The sequence below is a fragment of the Muntiacus reevesi genome, chromosome 4, assembly GCF_963930625.1.
Source record: "Muntiacus reevesi chromosome 4, mMunRee1.1, whole genome shotgun sequence".
Lineage (NCBI taxonomy): Eukaryota > Metazoa > Chordata > Mammalia > Artiodactyla > Cervidae > Muntiacus > Muntiacus reevesi.
The window spans coordinates 104,089,691-104,114,946 of record NC_089252.1 but is presented as its reverse complement, the minus strand read 5'-3'; the positions used below and the strand labels follow the sequence as shown (position 1 = coordinate 104,114,946).

Below are 25,256 nucleotides of genomic sequence, written 5' to 3'. Positions count from 1 at the left end.
CAGATGGATTGGGTTCAAATCCAGGCTCTTGACATTTTCTGGCTGCATGGCTCAGCGTTAGTCATGTTACCACCCCAAGCTTTGGTTTCCTTATGTGAAAAATGAAGATGCTAATAATAATTACCTGCAAAGGTTTCTGTCAGAGTTAAGGAGATAATAATAAGCGCAAAGTTCTGACACAATGCCTGGCATATATTAAAGGCTCCATAATTGCTAGTTGCTGCTATGATTTTTGTTGCTGTGGATCTTTGATTTTCCTTTTTACCTTGCACCAGATGATTTTTTTAAATTCATATATTTTACAACAGGCTTCCCATGACACCTAGCGATGGGGTCTCCATCCAGTGTTGGGGTACTGCCGTCCTTTTGGAACTCAGACATTCATGCCCTTGCCTTTTCCAGCATGCTTACTCAGAGAATAAGGTTGACAGTCCTGTTTATCAGAAAAAGTCTGTATTTCAGAAGCCCTGAAAGGATGTAGCCAAAAGTAATGGTGTGATGTCAGGCACCATATTTCACTGCACCCCACTCCAAAACACAGGGTGCATGGAGGCTGAGTTGCTTTGGTGACGTGGCTGAGCCCTGGTAAAGGTCAAGGTCCATTAACCTAGTTGCTCTGCCATCTCAGCATCTTGGACAGTGTACGCTGGCACAAAGTTTCTTCGTTTGGTCTGCTCATAGCCAGTCCTAAAGAAACTCCTTTCATGCCCAAGAGCCCCGCAAACCATCTTCTTCAGAACAGCAGAGCTCAAAGTGAAGAATGAATGCCATCTCCCTTCATCAACCTCCTTGTATCTCTCTCCACTGGTCCATAGTCACTGCCTCTCTTTCTAAAGCAAGGCGATGCTTGCCTACTTGGCATGGGCTCTTTCTTTGGTTGCTTGGCCACTTACCAGGTATCTTGATGGCTAGTCTACTTAGCAGTGCCATCAGAGGGAAAGAGCATCTGCTTGTGGTCTGCAGTGCCATGTGGGAGGAAGAGAAGTCACTGATTTGTGCAAACAAATTACCAACTTGAGGGAGCTTTGAGAAGGTTCTTCAGCTTCACATGCAAGCAATCTAAGAGATATAGTGGTCTCTCTTGGTTGCTTAGGCTGAGTCTTTGATTCAACTCTATCCACCCAGCTTATAGAAAACATAGTGCTCAGGGCCAGATAACATACGTGGCCTCAGCAATATGAGAATAATGCAGGTAGCAGTAGCTATCTTCCAGTAGCACCTCCTACATAGCAGGCCTAGGTTACAGACCGATCTTAACTCTTGCAGTCCTTTCCAACAACTCGAGAGACAGGTATAAACAGGACCAGTGCCTAATCTGCAGTGTCCAGTGCAAAACGAAAATGGGGGACTTTGCTCAAAAATTACTGAGAATTTCACGACCGCAAGAGCAGAGCAGTAAACACAGCATGCAGCCCTTCTAGGTGGTAGGGTTGTGTGCAGTTACACAGGCCACATGCCCGTGAAGCTGGGTCTATGTGTGTATACGTGTGTGGGTGTGTTAGTTGCTCAGTCATGTCCGACTTTTTGCGACACCATGGACTGTGGTCTACCAGACTTCTCTGTCCATAGAATTCTCCAGACAAGAATACTGGAGTGGGTTGCCATTCCCTTCATATATGTATATATATGAAGTGAAGCTTGGAAAGGTTAAGAACTTGTCTCCATATAACAGAGTGGTAACAGAACTGGATTCAAACACCCTGCAGTCTAAGCAAGCATCGGGAGAATTTTCTAGCCTCTGCTTTTCACCTGGTTCTATATACAGTAGCATTGTGTAGCACGTGGCGCTTCCTTCAGTTTTGTCTGAGACAAAGTGAAGCATAGCCAAGGAGGATGTTGGCTCAGCAGTAACTTATCTGGGTGAGCAGAACTTTCAGGAAGGGAGGCTAGCCGAATGATAAGATCACCCAGATTTCTTTTAACTGAAGTTGATAAATCATTAAACCAAGTCATGTTCCCAGGCTTCACATATTTTTTCATAAGATACCATATTCCTGGTCAGCTTTTTGTGTTTCAAACAGAGAACTTGAAACATTTCTTTATTCTTATCATGGAAAGTAAATGAACTCCCTAAGTAGCCCTGATTCATTTAGGGCTTTTCATTTTAGCTTCTTTCTTTTAACTCAAGTTCATGTCCAGTGAGAGCTTGTAGTTGTATTTCTCAGAAGCCACACTCCATGGCAGTGACATTGCCCTTTTCAAAACTACTAAAAGAATATCTGCTTTCAAAATATTTTTATTAGAATTCATTTATTTCCCCACCCCTTCTTGCCCCCAGTGATGCTAACTCAATGTCAAATATCTAGGGGAAAGTGAGAAAAATATACATATAGCCGATCATAGGAGAGTCCAGGTTTCTGTTAGGGTTTCTTTGATACATGGGACTTGAACCATGAAGACTTCAGTTTGAGCCTCAGAATGGCCACTGTGTGGACTTGGACAGATTCCTCAGACTTTTTCTGAGCCTCAGTTTATTCGTCAGCAAAATAGGAATTTCAGTGAGATGGGACTTTTGTGAGACTCAATTAAAATAAGAGAAGTAAAAATGCTTTGCAAATTGCAAAGCTACTACACATAGGAAGTAAAAGATTAGCTGTTGGATAAGATCTCTAGATGTCTGAAAATTTTTTTTCTTCTAATTTTCTCCTCTCATTTTAAAATCACTAATAACCCCCCACCCCCAAACTAGTTACTGCATATCAGTGGCCTCCACAGTACCGCACTGGGGGTGGGTCTGTGAGCCTGAACTCCACTACCATCCCTGAAGAGCTTTGAGAACACACCTCTGCTCCAGCTGTGCCCCCACGATATTCATATTAAACTAGTCTGGGGATGGAGCATCCATGCACTTTGCAGGTACTGACAGGATCAAGAAATACTAAGTTCAGTGCACCAGGGTTCGAGTCTAGGTGCTACCTACTTTGAAGCTGTCTGACTCTTGGCAACTTTAGCTCCATAATTTTGGCTTTTTTTTTAATAGCAAAATGAAATCAAAAGAATGATTTTTATACCTGCAGTGAGAGTTAAATGGAATAATGCATGTTTGTACCAAAGATCCTTGTGGTCTCTGCCAAAGGGTCTTCCGGTGTTCCTTTGTTCTCTGTGTATTAGAGGAAGTTTGAGAAAGGGAAGACCAGTGGGCATACCTGGGCCTTGACTTGCAGAGAAATGAAGGTGGCTCTAATGGTAAAGAACCTGCCTACCAACGCAGGAGACAGAAGAGACACAGGTTCCCTGGGTTGGGAAGATCCCCTACAGGAGGGCATCGCAACCCACTACAATATTCCTGCCTGGAGAATCCCATGGACAGAGGAGCCTGGTGGGCTACAGTCCATAGGGTTGCAAAGAGTTGGACATGACTGAAATGACTTAGCGCACAGCACTAATAGTTTGTTTTTGCCTTGGGAGCTACTGAGTCTCCTGAGAGTCTCTTGGTTGTGTCTTTCCTGTTTTGTTCTGTTTTTTGTTTGTTTTATGTGAGTGGTGCAACACGCCTGAGATTTCACCCCTCCAAGACCATGTTTAACTTTTCCCTGTAGAGCCCAGTGAATGTCCTCCTCACCTCGCCCCGGCCCCTGCCACCACACACATATTAGTTGACGTGTGTAGAATTCACTCTGGTAGCTTTTTCTAATTTGCCTTGCTAAAAAGATGATTCACCAGGTAGGTTGAAGACATGTACTGTTTCTACCCCTGTCTCCATATGATGAAACTGCGCTGGGCTCCATGGTGGATGACTGGCACTTTTGCTGTCTTTGGTGACTGCATTACATTTTAGTGAATGCCCTGGCCCCAGAATCCAGAGAGTATTAGAGGAGAAGTCTGTTATGTTTGGATGCCTGCTCCCTGGTGCCGACTGCCCCACTGATGTCTTGGTACTCAACAGCTCATGTAAGGAATGTAATGGTTTCTTGGCTTCCTGTTGACCTGACCATGTCCACAGAAGTGGTTTGTCAGAGGTGGCGTTGAAGGGAACAAGAAGTCACATTGGCTTGGACAAGTGTGTTTCTGGGCCAAATTTTATGGAATGCAGAGACATGGAGATTCCAATGAACTGCTCTTGAAAATCCTAAAGCTGCTCTTTGAGGATCCCCAATTACAACAATTACAGTAGCCACTCATCTTCATCCTAACAGCAGCATGTCTCATTTACGGAGTACTAAGTGCATTTGGCCCTTGAACAACACGGGTTTGAACTGCGCAGGTCTGCTTATACATGGATTTTTTTTTTAATAGTCAATATTAAGTACTACACAGTCTGTGGTTGGTTGAATCCACGGATATGGAATTGTGGTTATAGAGAAACTGTGTATACACAGGGCAAGCTGTACTCAGATTTTCAACTGCAGAGAGGATCAGCTTCCCAGCCCTTATATGGTTCAAGGGTCAACTATACAGGTGAGGCATTCCAAACAGTTTTCATGCATTACCTTAATTAAGCCTCATGACAGATTCATGCAATAGCTATTGTCGTTGTTGCCATTTGACAAAAGAGGAACTGGATATGGAGCCTTTAAGTGTTTTAGCAATTTTTTCAAGTTCACCCACAGTAGTGAGTAGTTGTCATTGTTTAGTCACTCAGTCATGTCCCACTCTTGGCGATCCCATGGACTGTAACATGCCAGGCTTTCCTGTCCTTCACCATCTCTCGGAGCTTGCTCAAACTCATGTTCATTGAGTCAGGGATGCCATCCAACAATCTTGTCCTCTTTTGTCCCCCTCTCCCCTGCCTTCAATCTTTCCCAGCATCAGGATCTTTTCTAATGAGTCAGCTTTTTGCATCATGTGGTTGAAGGACTGGAGCTTCAGCTTCAGTATCAGTCCTTCCAACATTCAGGACTAATTTCCTTGCAGTCCAAGAGACTCTCAAGAGTCTTCTCCAACACCACAGTTCAAAAGCATCAATTCTTCAGTATTCAGCCTTCTTTATGGTCCAACTCTCACATCCATACATGACTACTGGAAAAACCATAGGTTTGACTGTATGGGCCTTTGTTGGCAAAGTGATGTCTCTGCTTTTTAATACACTGTCTAGGTTGGTCATAGCTTTTCTTCCAAAGAGCAAGCATCTTTTAATTTCATGGCTGCAGTCACCATCTGCAGTAATTTTGTAGCCCAAGAAAATAAAGTCTGTCACTGTTTCTTTTGTTTCCCCATCTATTTGCTATGAAGTGATGGGACTGGATGCCATGATCTTTGTTTTTTGAATGTTGAGTTTTAAGCCAGCTTTTTCACTCTTCTCTTTTACCTTCATCAAGAGACTCTTTAGTTCCTCTTCATCTTCTGTCATAAGGGTGGTGTCATCTGCATATCTGAGGTTATTGATATTTCTTCCAGCAATCTTGATTCCAGTCTGTACTTCATCTCACCCAGCATTTCACATGATGTATTCTGCATATAAATTATAAATAAACAAGGTGACAATATATAGCCTTGACATATTCCTTTCCCAATTTGGAACCAGTCTGTTGTTCCATGTCTGGTTCTAACTGTTGCTTCTTGACCTGCTACAGATTTCTCAGGAGGCAGGTCAGGTGGTCTGGTATTCCCATCTCTTGAAGAACTTTCCACAGTTTGTTGTGATCCACACAGTCAAAGGTTTCAGTGTAGTCAATGAAGCAGAAGTAGATGCTTTCCTGGAATTGTCTTGCTCTTCTATGATCCAATGGATGTTAGCAATTTGGTCACTGTTTCCTCTGCCTTTTCTAAATCCAGCTTGAACATCTGAAAGTTCTCAATTCACATACTGTTAAAGCCTCACTTGGAGAATTTTGAGCATTACTTTGCTAGGATGTGAGATGAGTGCAATTGTGCAGTAGTTTGAACATTCTTTGGCACTACTTTTCTTTGGGACTGGGGTGAAAACTGACCTTTTCCAGTCCAGTGGCCACTGCTGACTTTTCCAAATTTGCTGACATATTGAGTGCAGCACTTTCACAGCATCATATTTTAGGATTTGAAATAGCTCAGCTGCAATTCCATCACCTCCACTAGCTTTGTTTGTAGTGATGCTTCCTAAGACTTGAGTTCAACACTCCAAGATGTCTGACTCTAGGCAAGTGATCACACCATTGTGGTTATCTGGGTCATGAAGATCTTTTTTGTATAGTCCTTCTATGTATTTTCTTAATATCTTCTGCTTCTGTTATGTCCATGCCATTTCTGTCCTTTATTGTGCCCATTTTTGCATGAAATGTTCCCTTGGTATCTCTAATTTTCTTGAAGAAATCTCTAGTCTTTCCCATTCTATTGTTTTCCTCTATTTCTTCACTTTATTCACTCTAGAAGACTTTCTTAGTTCCCCTTGCTATTCTTTGGAAATCTGAATTCAGATGGATATATCTTTCCTTTTCTCCTTTGCCTTTCACTTCTCAGCTATTTGCAAGGCCTCATCAGACAACCATTTTGTCTTTTTGCATTTCTTCTTCTTGGAAATGGTTTTGATCACTGCCTCCTTTATAGTGTTATGAACCTTTGTCCATAGTTCTTCTTGCACTCTGTCCATCAGATCTAATCCTTTGAATCTATTTGTCACTTCTACTGTATAATTGTAAGTGATTTGATTTAATTCATATATGAATGGTCTAGTGATTTTCCATATTTTCTTCAATTTAAGTCTGAATTTTGCTATCAGGAGTTCGTGATCTGAGCCACAGTCAGCTCACAGTTGTGAGCTGGGAGATGGAATTTGAACTCCTGTCTCTGAAATTCCAGGCCATGTTTTCCTAGTCACCGCTCATCTTTTCCCATAGTTGGAGAAAACTAAAGTATTTTCTGGAAAGATATTTGTTCATCTTAATGATTGTTTTGTTTCGAGAGAAAGTAAAAGAAGTCTTTCAGACTTGGAGTCCAATGTATTGGTTAGTTGGTTGTACTAAAAATAATAGGAAATTCCAAAATATCGAAGGGTTAAAGAGTACAGAAGTCCTCTAAATACTGAATCCTACTTCCTGTGATATTCACTTTGAAGCCCTTCCAGAGATGAAGCTGGATTCTTGACTCCTAGTTTTCTCCACATCCCACATTCCCAGCGCAGTCCTAAACACACGTGGTCATGGCCACCCTGTGGCACGTCTGTCCACGGTGTCTGACCCCAGGCAATGGAAGCAGGGACACTCAGTAACACGTGTTGGGTTTGACTGACATCAAGGACACTGGCAACACCAGTACCCTTAGGTTCTGACATCCCGAGCCTCGGTCATGTGCCCCACGGTGTGCCAGGAACAGCCCAGGCATTACCGAGGCGCCCGTGCTGGGAGATGTGCACACGGCTCCAGGAACCTGGCTGGGCCCAAGGATGCGCCTCCAGCGTCCGGGCTTCCTGCCTCCAACGGGCTTTGCATTCACTCGTTCTGCAAGCAGAATTCAACTATTTCCTTCTGTTTCTTACTCAAAGAAACAAAAGAAATTTTACCTTTTCTACATGGGATTAATCATGATTGCATTTTCCCCCTTCAGTTTCAAGGAAGGCTAATTTTCATGGGCCAGTTGAATGAGCAAACAAGCAACTGGCTAGGTGGACTTACTAGGCACTTGTGTATGTTATCCTGTGCCCCAGGATTGAAGCAGGTGTGGCTGCTTCCTGGAGCCACAGGGACTTCACCTCTTGAGCGTCAGTTTCCTCTCCATGCCCCAACATCCAAGATAACACTTCGGTGGCCCAAAGTAATTGATAACTTCTTACTGTTACTGCTTTTACTACCTGGGTGAGGTGCTGATGTGGCCATGCCTGTGACTTTGTTTCTTTTCATAGTCTCAGCACCAGTTGATGAAAAGCACTTGAGGTTGATCAACCCTCTGTTTCATCTATAAAAGAGTGAGGCTCACCCTCAGGGCTCTGTACTCGACCCTGAGGGGCCCCAATACCTGGTGCGCTAGGCTTCTGGTTGGTGCAGCCTTGTGGCACTTATTCTGTTCTAATGATGGGTGCTCATTAACTAGGTAGGTTTGAGTGATTTTCCATCAGAGGTTTCAAAGGCAGCTTCCACTCACCACCTCTGCTGTGTTAGATGTGCTGTGTTGATCTTAAAGAATAGTACAGTCTGTGTAAGAAGAGGCTATGGGATGAGTTGGCCACCTAGGCAGAAAGGAGAGAAGGAAAAGCTCCTTTTGGATCTTCTGTTAGCATTCAGATCAACAGATGAAGCTTTCCACTCTCCTGGCTGCTAAGGTGTAAGAAAGAGTAAGGCTTCCCATGGTGACAATCCCTTTGTTTAGAATTTCCTATGTTCCTGCTCCATGCCCTGTCGCTTGGAAGTTGAAAACTGCTCCAGAGAACACATTTTATAGCCCAACAAAGAATACATATTTTTTTACATGCTGCCTTAGTGAGTCACTTTGCTTTTCCTACTTTTTGATTGAAAATTGTTTAAATATGACCCTCAGTGGGTCTTTATGTTCTTAGGGCCATATTTGTAAACATTAAGCTGTTTCAAGACTGGTTTGGGGGCACATTTTTCGCCAAAGTGAATTAGAGTCATGGCAGGTAAAGTACCTGACCTCATGGTCACATAGTAGGTGTTTAATAAATGCTGCTGCCCACCATTAGTAACAGCCTTAAATTAGCTGCACTCACGCCTTTGAAATTCAACCTTGTTTTTTTAGGAGAAATCTTGTTCTTGGTCATAATTTTTGTCTAGTTGGAAAAGAGCAGAATCAGGAAAACGGCTTTAAGTGAACCGTAATGCCACGAGCCGGGCACCCAGTACAGGACACATAGGGTTGCCCGTGCTTGGTTTGCATTGCTTTGAGTTTCTTCTTCAGAGACTGTATCTGCCCTCCGCCACAGTTTCAAAGAGACCCATCTGGGGAGCACAGAGATGCTAACGATAAGGTCTCCCCAGCAGCCCGCGGTGGCCGTGGCCTGGTGGTGATGTCATGGAGATTAAGGCGTGTTATCTGTAAGAAGAATAAACTCCTGCTGCTGAGTGCAGCAGTGCACCAGCCCAATCTTGGGCTGGGCAGGTCGCTCGGGGCTTATTTTAGAGCCGAATGAAAGCAGGCAATTATCATGTTCTTTAACTATAATCAGCCGAACAGGATACAGGTAGCCACAAAATGGAGTTATTTAAAACAGTAACAAAATCACTTCAGAAAGGGCAACAATCTGGAAGTCTCTCTGCAACATCTAGTTAAAGCTGTCTTAAGTGTGGAGAAGACAGAGCAGGTTTGTTTTGCAACCTCCTCCCTGGCAATCAGATCAGGAAAGCTTCCTTATGAAATGAAAGGCAGGGACCCTGACCTGGAGGCTGCCCCCAGAGCAGTTGAGTTTGACCCCAACTTGTAAACTGGAGCCTTTGAAAATGATTCCCGCAGAGTCCTGAGCTTCCAGCCATCTGTCTGTCAGGGCAGTTACCAGGGCAAAGGGGTCTCACTAGCCTGGGCAGTTGGTCCAGCCTGGCCTGATGACCCCGTAACAGCCCCTCAACTTGGGTGGAAAGTTGATTCTGGATATTGATTATGAGACTTTATCTTGGGTAGCTTTTCCTGTGACATTCCAGTAAGACTCTGGGTGGGACACAGGGCTGAATTCTAAGCATTTCCTAGGACCTGTCAGAACCTGCTGCTGAGCAGAAGGCAGAGTGAGGTGGATTCAGCATGGCCTCCATATAATTCTGGCTCTGCACCTCTCAGGTATGTGACCTTGGGCACATTTTTAGGCTGGCCGAGACTTGGTTTGCCTCTCTGTGAAATGGGGATGATTAGTCTCTCGCAGGGACATCCTTAGAAGAGTACCTTGCTGACAGTTGCTAAATAGACTTCATCAGCTATTGTTACCCTGGTCTTCAGCTATAAAGCTCATGAACAGAAGCTGCTGTCCATATCAAGCTCATGATCCCTTGATAACACCAGCGTGGCTTCTGAATGTGTCTGTTACTGTAGTAACAAGTGTGAATTTTACACTGCATCATACATGCCAGTGAGCTAAGTAAACCAGGAGGCCTATCCAGCCAGCTGGATAAAGCCTGAGTCAATTCCCAATGCGTTTAACACCACCCCCATTAATTAATAATGGCAGTGAAAACCAGACTAATAAATTACAACAGCAGCTGCAGCCCTGCCTTCTGCTGAATACCTCTTCTGTACTAGGCACTGTGCTAAGGGCAGTACATGTGTATAACCTCATTTAATCCTCATGACCACCCTATAAGGAATCCATTGCTTTCACTATTTTACAGATGAGAAAACTGAGGCACAATGAGGGTTAAATAAAAACAGCATTGTAATATGTAGATGAGTTATGATTTGAGCTTAGGTCACTGGCTTCAAAGGTAGATTGTTAATCATTAAGTTACACTACCAGTTACTTGGGACTCTGGGAATAGTGTAGCTTTAAGAGTCCAAGATCCAGCAAAGAACAAAATCAGGCTTTCTGTTGTAAGACTTATAATGAGACTAGCATGATGCATAGTGTATTTCAGTATCCTTCTGATTATTTAAATAATAATTTAAATTATCCTTGCCTGATTATTTAAACTCAGAACATCTCTGGAAGTTTATTTATAAGTGAAAAAATAAAGTCTCAGAAGAAGGTGAGCAACCTGCTATGATTGCACCTTGGATAAATGGCAGAACCGACCCTTTAAGCCAAGGCCCTACTTCATCCATGTCTATAAGACGCCAAGCACAGCCATGTTCCACTCAACCCATGCCGCCTTTCACCAGCTCTGATCCAGATTCCAGCTGCAGAGACAAAGTTGGCTAGTAGGAAAAGGATAAAGCTAATAATAGTTCTGGTCAAATCCTAGAAAACCCTTCCAGGGGCACCTGCAGAAATCCCCTGCTGAGGATGCAGACTGGCGTGGTGGGCCAGTCAGGGGCCAATTAGCATTGTCCATTGTGGCCGACAGCTGATTCCGTGGCTGAATTAGTGTCAGGGCTGCATTAGTGATGAGTGTTTCTGTGAGAAGTTTATTCAGGGAGTTCCCCAAGCCAGATGCTTGGATGGCTCATAGGCTTCATTTCTTTCTCAATGTACACTGGTTCTGCTTGGATCTGCTGAGAGGGAAAAAGTCAGAGGACAGTCAACAAGACTAAAAATGTCCTGAAGAGGAAGGGGCTTTGGAGGACTTGCCAGGAGATTGTGCGGCACAGGTACCCACTTTGACTTTGCTGCCTACGGATGCTCATCACGAACTGGTTTCCATCTCAATATGGTCAGAGTGGCCAGTTTTCTTCTGGGTGCCCATAGATGCTCTTTGGTTAATCTGGGTGTGTAATCTCTCCAATTTATTTCTAAAGGTGGAAGCCTTCACATCACATTTTGCAGTTGATCTCTTCAATCCCAGTTGCCTCATCGACTATTCAAGATTCAGGCAATCAGATGATCTTTCATGCATTTGACCTTTTCAGTCAGAATAGTAATACCTTCTCCATGCTGGGTGCTATGCTAGGTGTGAAACAGATCCAACCCCAGTCCTGCAGTATGGAACTTTTATTCTAACATACGTTCCCAGCCCAACATTAAGTATGTTTCACATTAAGGACTGCCTTATTTCAGAAAGGGATTCCTGGAGGGAGAATTCCTTCTAGTCATTTAGAAATTCATGTATTACAGTGTTAATGTGTCATCTGGCAACTGTTACATAACTCAGGTTGGACTTTAAGTGTCTCTCCTTTGGGATGCCAGGAATAGTGGAAAGAGGAACTAGGGGGAGGGGGTGAAATACATGTGTGGGATAAAGTATTTGCTCCATCTTAAAGCTCTTAACTGGCTACTGGAAATTGCCATTCTTTTTTGCTTTGTAAAGGTGTTAATAAGAAACTAAAATGTCTGGAAAAAAATTGAAAGTAAAATATCATTGCAGCTGAATAAAGGTCATAACTGGAATAAGAGCTATATTTTTACCACCAAGGCAGAAAAATACATCCATTTTCTTGTTTCATAAACTGCATTGTTTTCAAAAGTAAGTATATACTCACTACTATGGTGGTGGTAATGAAAGAGAGGTAGCGGGGTTCCAACCAAGGAGTCAGCTGGTTTTCAACAAATAGTCAAGGATCTGGTTTTCTCTTAGTCTGAGCCTATTTCTTAGTGCCTAAAAGAGACAATGGATCCTGCCATTTCTTAACCCAAAGTGACCCTCCCCAGCTCTTCTCAGCCTTGGAGACAGTCCATGTGGGTTCCAGCAGAGGCCCAGGATTCAGTTTATTTATTTGTTTATTTTTTTCAGGATTCATATTAAAACAGCATATTCCTTTGGAGTATACTTGTCCATGCAAGTCATCCTTGTTCAAGCCAAAATGACTATTTTATCATGCTTTTTGGGGAGGAGGGTTCTGCTCCCCTTTTTCCATCCCACGGATAACCTTTGTTCTCTTTGTTCTTTAAGTTCCAAGTGCGACATGACTGTGTGTGTAGTCCTGGACTTTGCCGTGTCCCACGCTTGTTACTCTTGTTGTTGTTAAGTCACTGAGTCGTGTCCGACTCTTTTGTGACCCCACAGACTGTAGCCCCCCCAGGCTCCTCTGTCCATGGGATTCTCCAGGCAAGAATACTGGAGTGGGTTGTCATTTCCTTCTCTGCGCGATCTTTCCAACCCAGGGATGGAAGCCACGTCTCCCGTATTGGCAGGCGGATTCTCTACCACTGAGCCATCTGGGAGACAACAGCCTTGTGAGGCCTGCCTTGGTTTGTGTTTGTCACCGTTGCGCTGGCTGGTGGTTCGTGACTATTCACCTGCTGGTTGGTCCAACAGCACCATGTGGTCCTCCTGTTTTCCCATTGAGTGAATCCTTTCCCTTCTCTTCTGTAGAATTACCCTTTATGACTATCAGGCCATGTGCAGGGCCAACAAGGAGAGCAGCGACGGTGCCCATGGTCTCCTGGATGTAAGTACAGCGCAGTCACTCAGAAGACAGATGTGTGTTTTTTCCTGTCTCGGTGTGTGAGCATATAGTTTTCCTTGGACCCATCAAGTTTATCTGTTTCAAAATAATGAATATTTAAACATGTTTCCTGATTTCATTGATTAAGAAAAGTTATTTCTGTTAAATCCAAATACAGTGATTTCTGGAATGACACACAGACCTAAAGTCTTTGATGGATTAATGCAGCAGCCCCCCTTTTGATGGGCAGAAAAAGGGAGAAGTTTTGTCTGTTCTGTCATTCTCAAATAAATGAGACTTTGGTTTGGTTCAATAGAAACCTTCTTTTTGGTTATAAAAGAGCTGCTAGCCTGTGAACAAATCCACATTTTGATCAGATTCTCCACTCTAATTGTCCTGCTGCTTTTAACATTGTTTTCCCTGGAGCTCGCCCATCCATGGTGTCACAGTTGAGAATCCATCAACATAACTTTGTATCATTAGGAACTGGCTTTCAGATCACCAGAAATTAACTTAAAATTTACCCTTGGTTTAAAAATATAATTTACAATATGCAAGCAATGTAAGTTTGGCCACCAATAACTTGAAAACACAGAAAAAGCAGACATAGATACGTCTACAGAGTCTGGTATATAGGTATAAGTATAACCCTTACATGTTATCATTTTGTAAATTCCAAAAATCAACCTAAAATTTGGTTTGAAACACAAAATTTAAGAACCATTTTGGTTTTAAAATATAAATACACACCTTCTCATTTGCAGATGTAAGATCTTGCAAGGGGATTATTTAAAAACCAAATATTTAACACAGTTCTCCTACACTAAGGGAGCAAGAAATGATTCTGAGCTAGGACATTTCTGAGAGGCAATTTGGAACTAAAAATGGGACGATTTGAAAAATACCACTTTTTAGAATGAAAATCAACACATATTTCCTAACCCAGTTTCCCTAACCTTAGCATAAGTATTTCCAGACTTAAAATGTTCCCAAGATATGTTTTTATCATTAGGCTTAAAAGCTCAATGACTTTGCCCTTCTGAAAGTTAATGTGCATTTAAATTTTTAATCCCATATTTACATAATCCCTTTGTTTACCCTGCATTGAGCCAGCATCTGACAGAGAATTCTTGAGTATCCTGCCCCTGTGCTTCCCCCTCCTCACTTCGAAAACTTCCTTAATCCCTTTATTCATTCTCTCCTCCCACACTGAAATGTCACTACCCATCCCAGTGGGTACAAAGACCCAGAACTATCCTATGGTCTGAAAGAGAGATGGTTATTTTTCAAGCCATAAGAAGTGTAATGGCAGAACCACAGGACTGCATGGCTGCATTTGGTTTTAGGAAATAGTTAATAATTCCCATCCTTAGATGACCCTAATCCTGAAAGCCCTGTGGTTCAGGGAGTGATGAGGACACACTCAATCAGAGTCAGAGATTCAGTTTGCCATCTGGGTGGGCTGGGAGTAACCCCCGCGGACTGTTGTTCTGTGTATTTGCTTATTGGTTTGAATAGGGATGTTTTTAAAAATGTTCAGGGGTATATAAATTTGTTCTTGTTTTATTTGAAACTGGATAATCCTCCCATTCCTAGTTCTAGTCCTTATCATCAAAATGCTTTGATGGTAGGATTAAGCAGCCATCACATCAGAAACCAGGATTAGGCATTTCATTTCGCTGCTACCTAAAGGAAACCACAAAAGGTTCTGAGGCTTTTCTGGACCTGCAGCTTGGGGCCCGGGCTTTGCCAATGTCATTGCCTGTCTCTCAAGTCCACCCACTGCTCACATATCTGGCATACCTAGGTACAAAGAACTGACTGAGGGGGAGACCTGGTATTTTCCAGAATTCAGGAAATTGAATTATCCACATAGGAAATATCACAGGGTAAACAATCCCACTGCTTTTTTTAATTAAAATATTCTGAAATAAAGATTAGCCTGTCAATGCCTTCTTTTATAGAGTGAAGGGGATTTTCTGCAAGGATAAAATCACATGTTTATATGGTTATCATTTTTTTTCAAGTCCGAATATGTGAGTTTAAGAAAAGGCAGCTTAAATCCTACATAATTCATGGGTGACATTAAAATCAAGTATGTGCAATTTTTGCTTATTTCAATGAATGACATACAGTGATGGAGAACAGGGAATCACCTTTCCAAAAGGCAGCCCTGAGAATTACCATTTGAAATTAGTTATATGATTCCTGCCGCTCAGCATTAGGCTGCGAAATATTAGCCCCCAGAGGGTAAAGGTTTAAGCATCGTTTGCTGAACTTCCTTTTTCCTCCCAGAGATAACCCCTGTATTAGATCATGTTTATTTGACTTGTAAATCACATCTTACCACAGGGGAGTTCAAAGTTTTAAAATGTTAGTTTTGGGATATAGTATCCAACCATTTTCCTCTTTAAGGGAGAGCTTCACTGTTTTTTGACATGATATGAATCTCTCTAGAAGAATAACATTGTCTTTATGTAAAGCCTTAGGTTAAACTACAAATTTTGTGTGTGATACATTGTTTTTAATGAACCGAATTCTTCTCTGCAGCCTTATAATGCCTTCCTTGCCGCAGTAAAATGGATAATGACAGAACTTGTCTTGTAAGTACAATTTGCTGTATTTTTTAAAAAGCATTACTTTACTGTGTTCTAAAGTGAATTGAGAGATTGTGCTTCATGCTTCCAATAAACATTAGATGATTCCTAACATTCTGCGATAAACTCATTGAACATCTCGAAATATTGAACGTAGAGTCCAAAAGATCATCTTTTAATAGGTGAACCGTGGTCACTGCTTATGCCCTTATGTCACTGTTTAGCAGACTAACAGCTTACAGTACACAAACCAAATTTATTTATTGTGGTTACTGTGAAATTTAACGTGGATGTCTGGCTGTTTTTAGTGCAGCCTGGGTGGGCTGTGGTCAGAAGAACAGATTGCCAGGGCTGTCGGTCCACCGCGCTGCTTTGGATGTCTTGGCCTGTGCAGTCATGGGTCAGGGGCTTTCTCAGGTGTGATCTAATTGTTTACCTTGTCAGATTACAGTCCTGCTGGACGCATCTGTGACTTAGGTCAGACTTGAAATGGCACAAAGGTGAAAGGCTTGACTTCCAGATGCGATATTGGACACATTACAGACACACTGTGTCCCACAGAAGGAAAGAGTTCCATGGGCCAGCATGGAAACCAGATCGTTCAGGCTGCACCAAACTCTCATTCTCACTTTCCCCATTAAATTTCCAGTTCTGTGTGTTTAAGGCAGGTTTCTTGTTATTTCGTGAACAGACAATGTCTTATTTATTGCTTTAATGTAACCTATATTAAGTATAGCTTCATGTGGAGAATAAGTTCTTCGTGTAGATAAGAGACAGAAAATACAGGTAATAGTGGGATTTTCATTGTGAGCTGTGAGTGATAGCAGCCATGAGCCTGAGAAGGAAATGACTAGATTTTTATCTGTTTCCTTTCATTTGGGTTTACCTGGTGGCTCATCTGGTAAAGAATCTGTCTACAATGTGGGAGACCTGGGTTTGATCCCTGGGTTGGGAAGATCCCCTAGATAAGGAAATGGCAACCCACTCCAGTATTCTGCTGTGAAGAATTCCATGAACTGTGTACTTCATGGGGTTGTAAAGAGTCAGACACGACTAAGCAACTTTCACTTTCACTAGCATTCTTTACTAGCAATTGAGAAATTATGATTTTTGTGAAGTTGCATTGGGACATAATTTCCTAAAAAGAAGTTTATTCCAATTGTCCTCACCACCTGGCCCTACACACACACACACACACACACACACACACACTCAAATGCATTTGTGTTACAGTGTAAATTTTGAAAGCATCCTTTATATTGCAGATCATAGCCTTAAGTAGAGATTATTCTGTTTGTATTTCTGGACCAAGGCAGGAAAAGTCCTTTGAATGTGGACTTTTTACTGTGGACTCAGGCTATAACAAGAAAAAAAGTTTTCCCTATAAAGCGTGATATTTCTCAAAAGAATCCCTGAGTCTTAAGTCAACCTGATTTCAGGGTTTGGCTGGCATTGGTGATAAAATAGTCTTTCACTAGTAAGGCAAAACCTAGTGAAAATTTGGTGATAACTGAACCAACCATGTTGATATATCCAGATATCAGATGATGTTATTCTTTCAAATGAGGTGAGTGATGTTGAATAACACAGAATGTCACTCTTCCATTCAGGGTGTGGGTGACCAAGTAACATTGGGCTTTTCCATTCCCTGCTTAGGTTTCTGGTGGAATTTAACCTTTGCAGTTGGTGGCACTCAGATATGACAGCTAAAGGTAAGGAGCAGCTGTCTTTGTTTTCCTTGTTCAGAGTGATGAACCTGGGGCTCACCAGCTACTTTTCACCAGGGATGTGCTCACATAAAACTACCCAGGACAAAGTGATGATTTCTCCTTTCTGTTAGCAGAAGGCATCCTTTGTGCTGAGGGCAGCGCCGTTCAGTCTGACAGAAATTCCACAGTGCATGTTGAAAGTATACTTTGACCTGTTTCTTTAACTCAGTCTTTGAGGTCATACACTGCACAGGTGAATTCTTCAGAAGCTAGTGGGCAGTGCTGAAATCTAAGGGTCACAGACACATCAGCTTTCTCAGGCTGAATGATTGAACGACCATTACCTTTTTACTGTTACCTTTCATAAAATATAAATCTGATCATTTTATTTTCCTTGCTGAAAAATCTACCAATGATTCGATCAATAATTAGTAGAAACTATCAGAGGCCTGAGTTTAGAGTTAGATTAATATCGATATAAGTTCTGGCTCTGAGGTTGGCCTTTGTCAAGTTAGCTGATCTCTTCAAGGCTCAGTTTCCCCACAGTAAGCTAAATAAAGAAAATAATAAGTAATATTTATCTCTTATTATTTGTGTATATTTGTGCATTTAATGGTAAGATAAATCACGGTGTATACTGAGTGTAGGACTGGAATATAGTAAGCCCTCTAAAAGGTAGCTGTAATTAATTTATGATAATGGTGATGATGATGTTGACTTGTAAAAAGGATGAAATATTGTCATTTGCAGCAGTATGGATGGAACTAGAGAATATATTTAGTAAAGTAAGACAGACAAAGACAAATACTGTATGACATCACTTTTAATACAAATGAATCTATATACAAAACAGAAATAGACAATAGGAAACAAACTTACAGTTACCAAAAAATGACAGCCCATTCACAGAAAGCCATAGGAAATAATTATAAAATCTAGTAATATTTAGCAAGAAAAGCAATATGCAAAATTGTGTATGCCCCCCAAACCCCCAATGACTGGGGAGAAGGAGGATGTAGAATTAACTTGGATCAGCAGTCAGGCCACTGGGGAGTCAATAAACAGGGACCAAAATATGAATTAGGAAGAGAAGACCCTCAGATACCCCAAAGAAAATTTTACGTATAACATGAACCTGCTTTTGTTTAAAATTGTAGATGATTTGAAAAAGGAAGATGAGAAGGAACTTACCTAATGGGTACTTGTTATCTTTTTCTAGTCACTTTTCTTACTTGGCTACCATGTTCAGATTTTTACTATTAGGGGTGAAAAAAAAGGTACATGAGATTAAATGAGAGAAAAGGAAGGAAAGTGATCAGTGGAGGCCAAGCGAGTGGGTGGTAGTTGGTCAGATGGCTGCCGTGTCTGCGGCCACAGTGCTTTGGGACAGATCTCAGTCCTTCCCAGTCATGCTTGGAGCCCGGTTTCAGCTAGAGACGAAGCACCTGACTTCTGAGTCAGGCAGCCTTCCTCTGCCACTTGCTGGCTGTGTGGTTCTGGACCAGTTGCTTGGTCATTATGAGCTTCGGTTTCCTTGCTTGTCAGCAGAGATAAGATGTGATACGGCTGTGAGCAACGGATTCAACCATGCGTGCAAAGCCCACATGCAAGGTGTGGCACAGGGCAAGTCACCATGCGTGGCAGGCGGGGCTCCCATTTTGGGAGCTGGTGACTCCTTTGGCTTAAATGTCTGGCTCCTTCTAAGGAGTGTGCTCAGTGCTGGGGCAGCAGGCTGGTGGTCTTCAGTCCTCCACTTTCTGGCATTCCTCTTTTTTCCTATTCTTATTCACATGGCCTGCCCACCCTGCCCAGCAGGCTTTTGTGTTGAGTGCCAACCTTCCTTGCCACTAACCCAACTCTTACCTTGGCCGGCTTCCCTTCCCTGCTGCCACAGGCATCTGCCCTCACTCTTGTGCTGGTCCTTGACATGGACAGTTCATTGTTGAGTTACTTCTGAGTGCCGGTCTCTGTGAACTAGGATATCTGCTTAGACCAGTAATTTTCAGCATAGGGGTGATTTTGCCTCCCAGCAGCCATTGCAATGTCGAGACATTTTTGGTCACAACTGAGGATGGGAGAGAGCTACTGGCATGCAGTGGGTAGAGGTCAGAGATGCCCGTAAAACACTCTGTAACACATGGAACAGCCCCTCACAACAAAGAATCATCTGACTCAGAATGTCAATAGTGCCACTATTGAGCAATCCTGATGTAGACTGAGGGGTGTCGGGTAGGAGAGAGGAATTATGAGGAGGGGCACAATCTTTGCACTCAGAAACTCGTGGAGGTTCTCATTCTGAAATTTCACCTTTCTTCTCCCTTCTTTCTCCTCCAACTTAGCTAAACTTTTAGCTAAGAGAAATGATGTGATGTTTCAGGTCTGTGTTTTCTGTCTTAGAAACTTTTTAAACAATTCTTAATAGATAATTCCAAATCATCTCACTCCATTGACAGACTGCACAAAGACCTTGTCAAATGGTTAAATCATCTGCAAGTGCTGTGCCCGTATGTAGCCCTTTCTCCCTTCCAGAGTGCCAGCACTGGGTTCTCTTCAGATCCCTTCAACATACCTGAGAGGTGGGGACTGCTGGAACGTGGCATTGAGCCTCTCCGAGGCACCTAAGTCAGACAGCTAGGAGAAAATAAGCTCAATGGTAAACCAAAACCGGCCACCTCCGCTGGAGGGCGGCGGGAGACGCAGCTGGCCTTCTGTGAGTCCTGTGTTGAGCAGGCTGCCGCAAGTGGATTGATTGTCTCATTCGGACCTGCAGCCCTCTGCTGGGCGTGGCTATGACTTTTTCCATTTTATAGATGAAGAAACTGATTGCAGTGGGGAATGCTCTCACCCACAGAGCTGCTATCATCTGAATCTTTGTTAGATGTGAATGTGAATCTCAGACCCAGTATAAACCGGGAAAAGTTCCAAGCACCATAACAATATTGCCTTGCGAGGTTTCTGCATTCTAAATTTACCCTTCTCTCACTGGATAAAGACCCTGAGCTGAGACATACATCTTTGTTTAGCTAAAAATGGAATCCATAATTATACTGTTTATCTGCTTCATTTCCTTAATGAAGGGGACTGTGGAAGGCCATTTCTGCTTGATTATCACAAAGGTATCATTTTGGCGAAGTTGCACAAAGAGAATGGGGCTTGCTGGCACCCGGTTATGAATGAGGGTGTATTCGCAGAGACAAAAGAGGAGGAAAGCTTTTCAAATGGCAACTCTATTCATTCCTGATTGTCTGCACATAATTACTGTGAACCCAAGTCAGTTATTCTCATCAGGGACATTTGTTGCTAAGGGAAAATTAAAGAAATCCAATTGTGTGGATGCTCCACTGGGTACCTCGTTGTAAGTGAGTGATAGGTCCTGGCAGCTTCAGCCTGAGACATCCAGTGTAACCGGGGTGAGAAGCAGACGGGGTGATGGCCAAGAGTGAAGGCTCCAGGATGTGAGGAGGACGTGCATATGCATTTGGGCTTCAGAGCATACAATGGTGTGACAGGCAAGCAGTTAACTTCATTTCTCTGAGTTTTAGTCTCTTCGTCTGTAAAACAGGATAGCTGCAGGGCCGTGCTCACCGTGAGAGGGTGAAAATTCGATCCATCAAAGGATCTAGTGTGGTGTTTGGCTTGTAGTAGGCACTTAGTGGGGCTTCCCATGTGGCACCAGTGGTAAAGAATCCTCCTGCTAATGCAAGAGATGTAAGAGACATGGGTTCGATCCCTGGGTTGGGAAGATCCCTTGGAGGAGGAAATGGCAACCCACTCCAGTATTCTTTCCTAGAGAATCCCTTGGACGGGGGAGCCTGGCAGGCTGCCATCCATGGGATGGCACAAAGAGTTGCTGGACACGACTGAAGCCACTTAGCATGCACCCACGCACGCACGCATGCGGGCGCTTAGTGAGTGTTGGCTGCCAAGGTGGTTTTACTGTTTAGGTAAATGATGATCATGATAAGTCACTTTCTGTGGGGCTCAAGGCAGGCTGTGTCTACTTCCTGAACTTCAATTTTCTCTTCTGGAAAAAAAAAAAAAGAATCAGTCTAGCTGAGCTCCACGATCCTTACGTGCCAACACCTTTGTAAGATGATGAGTTTTAAATGCCTGAGAGTTAAAACAGTACCGATCAGATGACTGGCAGCCTTAGTTATTGGTTTGAAATTCCATAAATAAACAGTAACAACTGGCAAATATATGTGGTGTTTTCCTGTAGCACTCCAGACAGAGAAACATCTTCATAATAAACCATACTATTTAGATTAAATGTGGCCATGGTTTTATATGATAATTCATGTGTTTCCCAAAAGCGCCAAGCAACTTCTAGCCAATCTATAGTCTTACTTCAAATAAACTCAAGGGCTTATTACCACATCAGTATGTGTGACCTAGAGTTGTGAAAGGAATAAGAATTTACCCAGAAAGGATCAGAGCCAAATGAATCTCTCCACAGAGAGATTTGGACTCTTTCCATTGTAACTGGGCCCAGACAATTAGAGATGGTGTGGTTATCAGGGTTATTTAAATCACAAGTGCTACCTGTCTCAGCTTACCCCCCCAAAGATCTTTATTCCTTTCTCTCACTGGCCAAACTTTATACAGCAGTTAAATATATATATGTGTGGGAACCAGACAGCCCAAGTTCAAATTTTGGCCCTGCCACATACTAACTGGATGAATTTAGGCAGTTCACTTCATCCTCTCCTCCATTCACTAATTTACAAAACAGAATTAACACTTTCTCCTATCTCATAGTTTGATTTGTTTAAATTTTGTCGTGTAGTACTAGATAAATATGCGTAAAGTGGAATGACATCTGGCATATAGTAATTTCTTAATAAATTTAGCTGTTATCATCATTATATATCATCTGCATGCTTGCACTGTATTAACTTATAATCTATGCTTTTATTTACATAATCTTTATTTCAGCGAGCTGACTCTTTGAAAATGAAATACTAAAATGCGGCTTCCCAAATTAAAAGTTAGTCCTGTTTGCTGTATAATCAATTGTAAAAAACAATAACCCTGAAAATAAACTGTATTATCATATTATAGTTAGGTCCTCTGAGCTTCATGTTTGGCCTCCCTAGAATAAAGGAGAAAAAGAACAAATGAAAGGAAAAAAAAAGGTAAAAACTGCCTAGCATCAAAGTCATCTTCCTGACAAGAATCAAGGACATTGATAAAGAAATGGGAAGAGAATGATGTTCCAACCAAGTGCCTCTGTGTTGTTACTGTTGAACCTGCGCCTACTGAAATCCCCTTGCCTTCCACTCAAGGCAGGCCATTTGCCATTAGGTACTGAGAATCTCCCGTTTCCTTTGTCAGTTTTATTTGCCTGAAAAACACCATTCAAAAGAATTATTCATTTGCCCAGCAAGCACGTAAGGACACTTCCTGAGAGCTAGCACTGCAGGCTCAGGGGATAGACAGTGTCTGGAACTTGGCCCTTTGAAGGCGCGATGTCTACCAGCTTCGTACCCTCAGTGGTGTCAGGATCAGGAAGGCAGCTATCTGTTTGCTATTCCAACCAAACAGTGATGGCCCAATAAGGCTGACAGTCTGACGATTCAATGAAAGAGCATTCACAGTAGAAGTGGTGGTGGCTGTAAGCGTGTACACTCAAGTAGCACTGGCAATGTACCAGCCACTTTCAATAGATGAAGTTGTTTCATCCTCAAACGACCCTTTGGAGTTGGTTCTGTTCTTCCCATTTTGCAGAAAGCATCACAGTGTGGAGAAATTAAAAACCCACTTAATGTCACACAGCAGCAGCAGAATTCACAACACCCAGAATTTGTGCTGTTAGCTACTCTGCAATTAGCGTGTAGAGTAACATGAAGATGGTATGCGGGTGGTAAGATGAAGGTGGGGAGAGAGGGGCAAAAATGTATGTGAAAAGATGCTCGTGTGTCACTCTGTTCCGAGTTACGCATGCATTAGACTGTTCATTCCTCAGAACAACCCTGTGAGCTAGTATGTGAATCACCGCTTAATGTCAGCGACCAGTTCCTAAAACCACGTTTTGCACAAAAAGCTGATTGAGTCTACTTCCTTTTGTTTTAAATAAGAAAAACTACAGTGTATTATGCTTCAACTCCAAACCCCCAATCAATTTCCTCAGAATAATTAAAGCTCAGTAAAAAGGCCTGTATATAAAAGAATCACGTAAGGATATAAACACTTAAAACATGGCTTTCTTCTCACCCAACAATTACCTGGTTGTTACCAAACGGTTGTTTTGCACTCAGTAACTCTGTGATGCCTCTCTTGGTGCTGGCAGGCTCCCAGATGGGCATTCTATGAAACATTTAATGGTGGTTCTGACATCCAAACCAGTTGCATTTGGAATATACCTGGAGAGATTGTTACAAATATATGTTTATATCCACGTAAACATCAGTCAGAAACTTCATATGAAGTTTGAATATTGGGAATCTATAAGCAAATGTTCTACTGGAAAAATGGTCATGAGTAAACCTCCTGTGAAGAGTGCCTATACTGCTGGCATCTCCATTTTACAGATGAGAATACTGAGGATTAGCTAAAAGTAGTGAAGCAGGAATTTGCACTCCAAACTCCTCTGACTTTACCTTTAATTACTCTGCTAATGGTATCTGTCATCATTGTCATTATCACTAATGGCTTCATGACAATACTGGCTTTATTTTTGTTTTTTAAAGAAAAGAAAAAAAATTTTTGCTTTTATTATTAATTGACATTACCACTCATTACGTTCCAGGTATTGCCCTAAGTACTCAGCTTATATTATTTAATTGAGTTCTCACATCAACCTCTAATAGAGGAAGTATATCATGCCTAATTTACAAATTTAAAATATTAGGTTTTGAAATTTGCCCACTGGACATAACTTGTTTAAATTATTTAACAGACCACCAAGCCCTTACCAAGTACCTACTATGTGCTTACCCATGTACCAGGGTTATTTAGTACTCTCTTTCTGCACAAGGAACTTCACAATAGTGGGATTAGGTTCATGGCTGTGTTTCATAGACATTACGTATTTTACTATTCCATATTTCAATTTTGGTTCTGTAATAAAACCATGCAATTGTATTATGACCTTTATCTCACCCAAACAATACAGTGTAGCTTATATTTTATACATTTATTCAGATGTATATGTGTGTGTGTTTTTGTTGCTGAGGTCACATAAGTCTGAGGCCAGAGACCCAGTGAGTGATGTTGTACCAGAAAGTAGAATTCTTGAGATGCATAAATGATAGTTGATCACGCCAACAGAACTGCTTGAGGAATTATAGCTTATAGAGTTGCTTGGCAGATGAAATCACTTGACTAATTAGAAAATAATGCATTATGCTGTGCCTAGAAAAATCACAGAGCAGCAGGCGCAGAACTGCGTTCTGAGTTACCATGGGCTGCCAGTCACAACAAAGTCAGTGCCTTGTATTCTTTATCTTTTTTTTTTTCTCCCCTTATCCCTACAGCCCAGAAATTGAAACAGACCCTGGAGCCTTGTGACACTGAGTATCCAGCGTTCGTCTCTGAGCGCACCATCAAGGAAACCTCAGGGAACATTGCTTGCGAAGACTGCTCCAAGTAAGCACCCCCGCCCCACCCCGCCCCTTTGGGGTTGGTGGAGACCTTTCCCGGATGGGCCGGGCGGCCGCCATGCCCAGGCTTACGCTGAGGGCTGGAAACATGGCTGCCCTCTTGTGTGAGGAGCTGTTTTCATCGGCTTGGAAGGAGCACCACTTGGCTTTGTTAGAGGGATCGTTTAGTGTTTGGGAAGCATTCAAATGTATGAAAATATGTCCTAGAATATGAGATTTTTAGCCCAGTTTGTAGATGGTTGGAAGAAGTCCTAATTGGTTTTTTATCCCAATTAACAGTTGGCAATTTATCTCACCAGTTGGGGGAAATTTCTCAGATGTTTTTATTCAAGGCACCAAGCCTTCAGGATTCACCCAAATCTGACACATTGGGAATTATTTCTTGGTGGCTTAATATGAGTGTCCCTGATTATTAATGAAGTTAGACCTCTTCCACTGGTTTTAATTGATCATTTGGGGTCTCTGGCTTCTTCTTTCCTGTTAGCAGTTCTCCCTTGAGTGGTGGGTCTATTCTTACCGAT

At 42.3% G+C, this 25,256-nt stretch overlaps 1 protein-coding gene across 1 annotated transcript in view; it reads left to right on the top strand.

Annotated features, from left to right (window-relative positions):
* The window catches only part of CACNA2D3 (calcium voltage-gated channel auxiliary subunit alpha2delta 3), an 838,234-nt gene that overhangs the window by 766,413 nt on the left and 46,565 nt on the right, over window positions 1-25,256 (top strand). Inside the window, exons 32-35 of the mRNA XM_065935331.1 lie at window positions 12,756-12,831; window positions 15,379-15,431; window positions 17,082-17,137; window positions 24,610-24,721. Coding sequence (XP_065791403.1) covers window positions 12,756-12,831; window positions 15,379-15,431; window positions 17,082-17,137; window positions 24,610-24,721 — 297 coding nt within the window. The remainder of the gene's footprint in view (window positions 1-12,755; window positions 12,832-15,378; window positions 15,432-17,081; window positions 17,138-24,609; window positions 24,722-25,256) is intronic.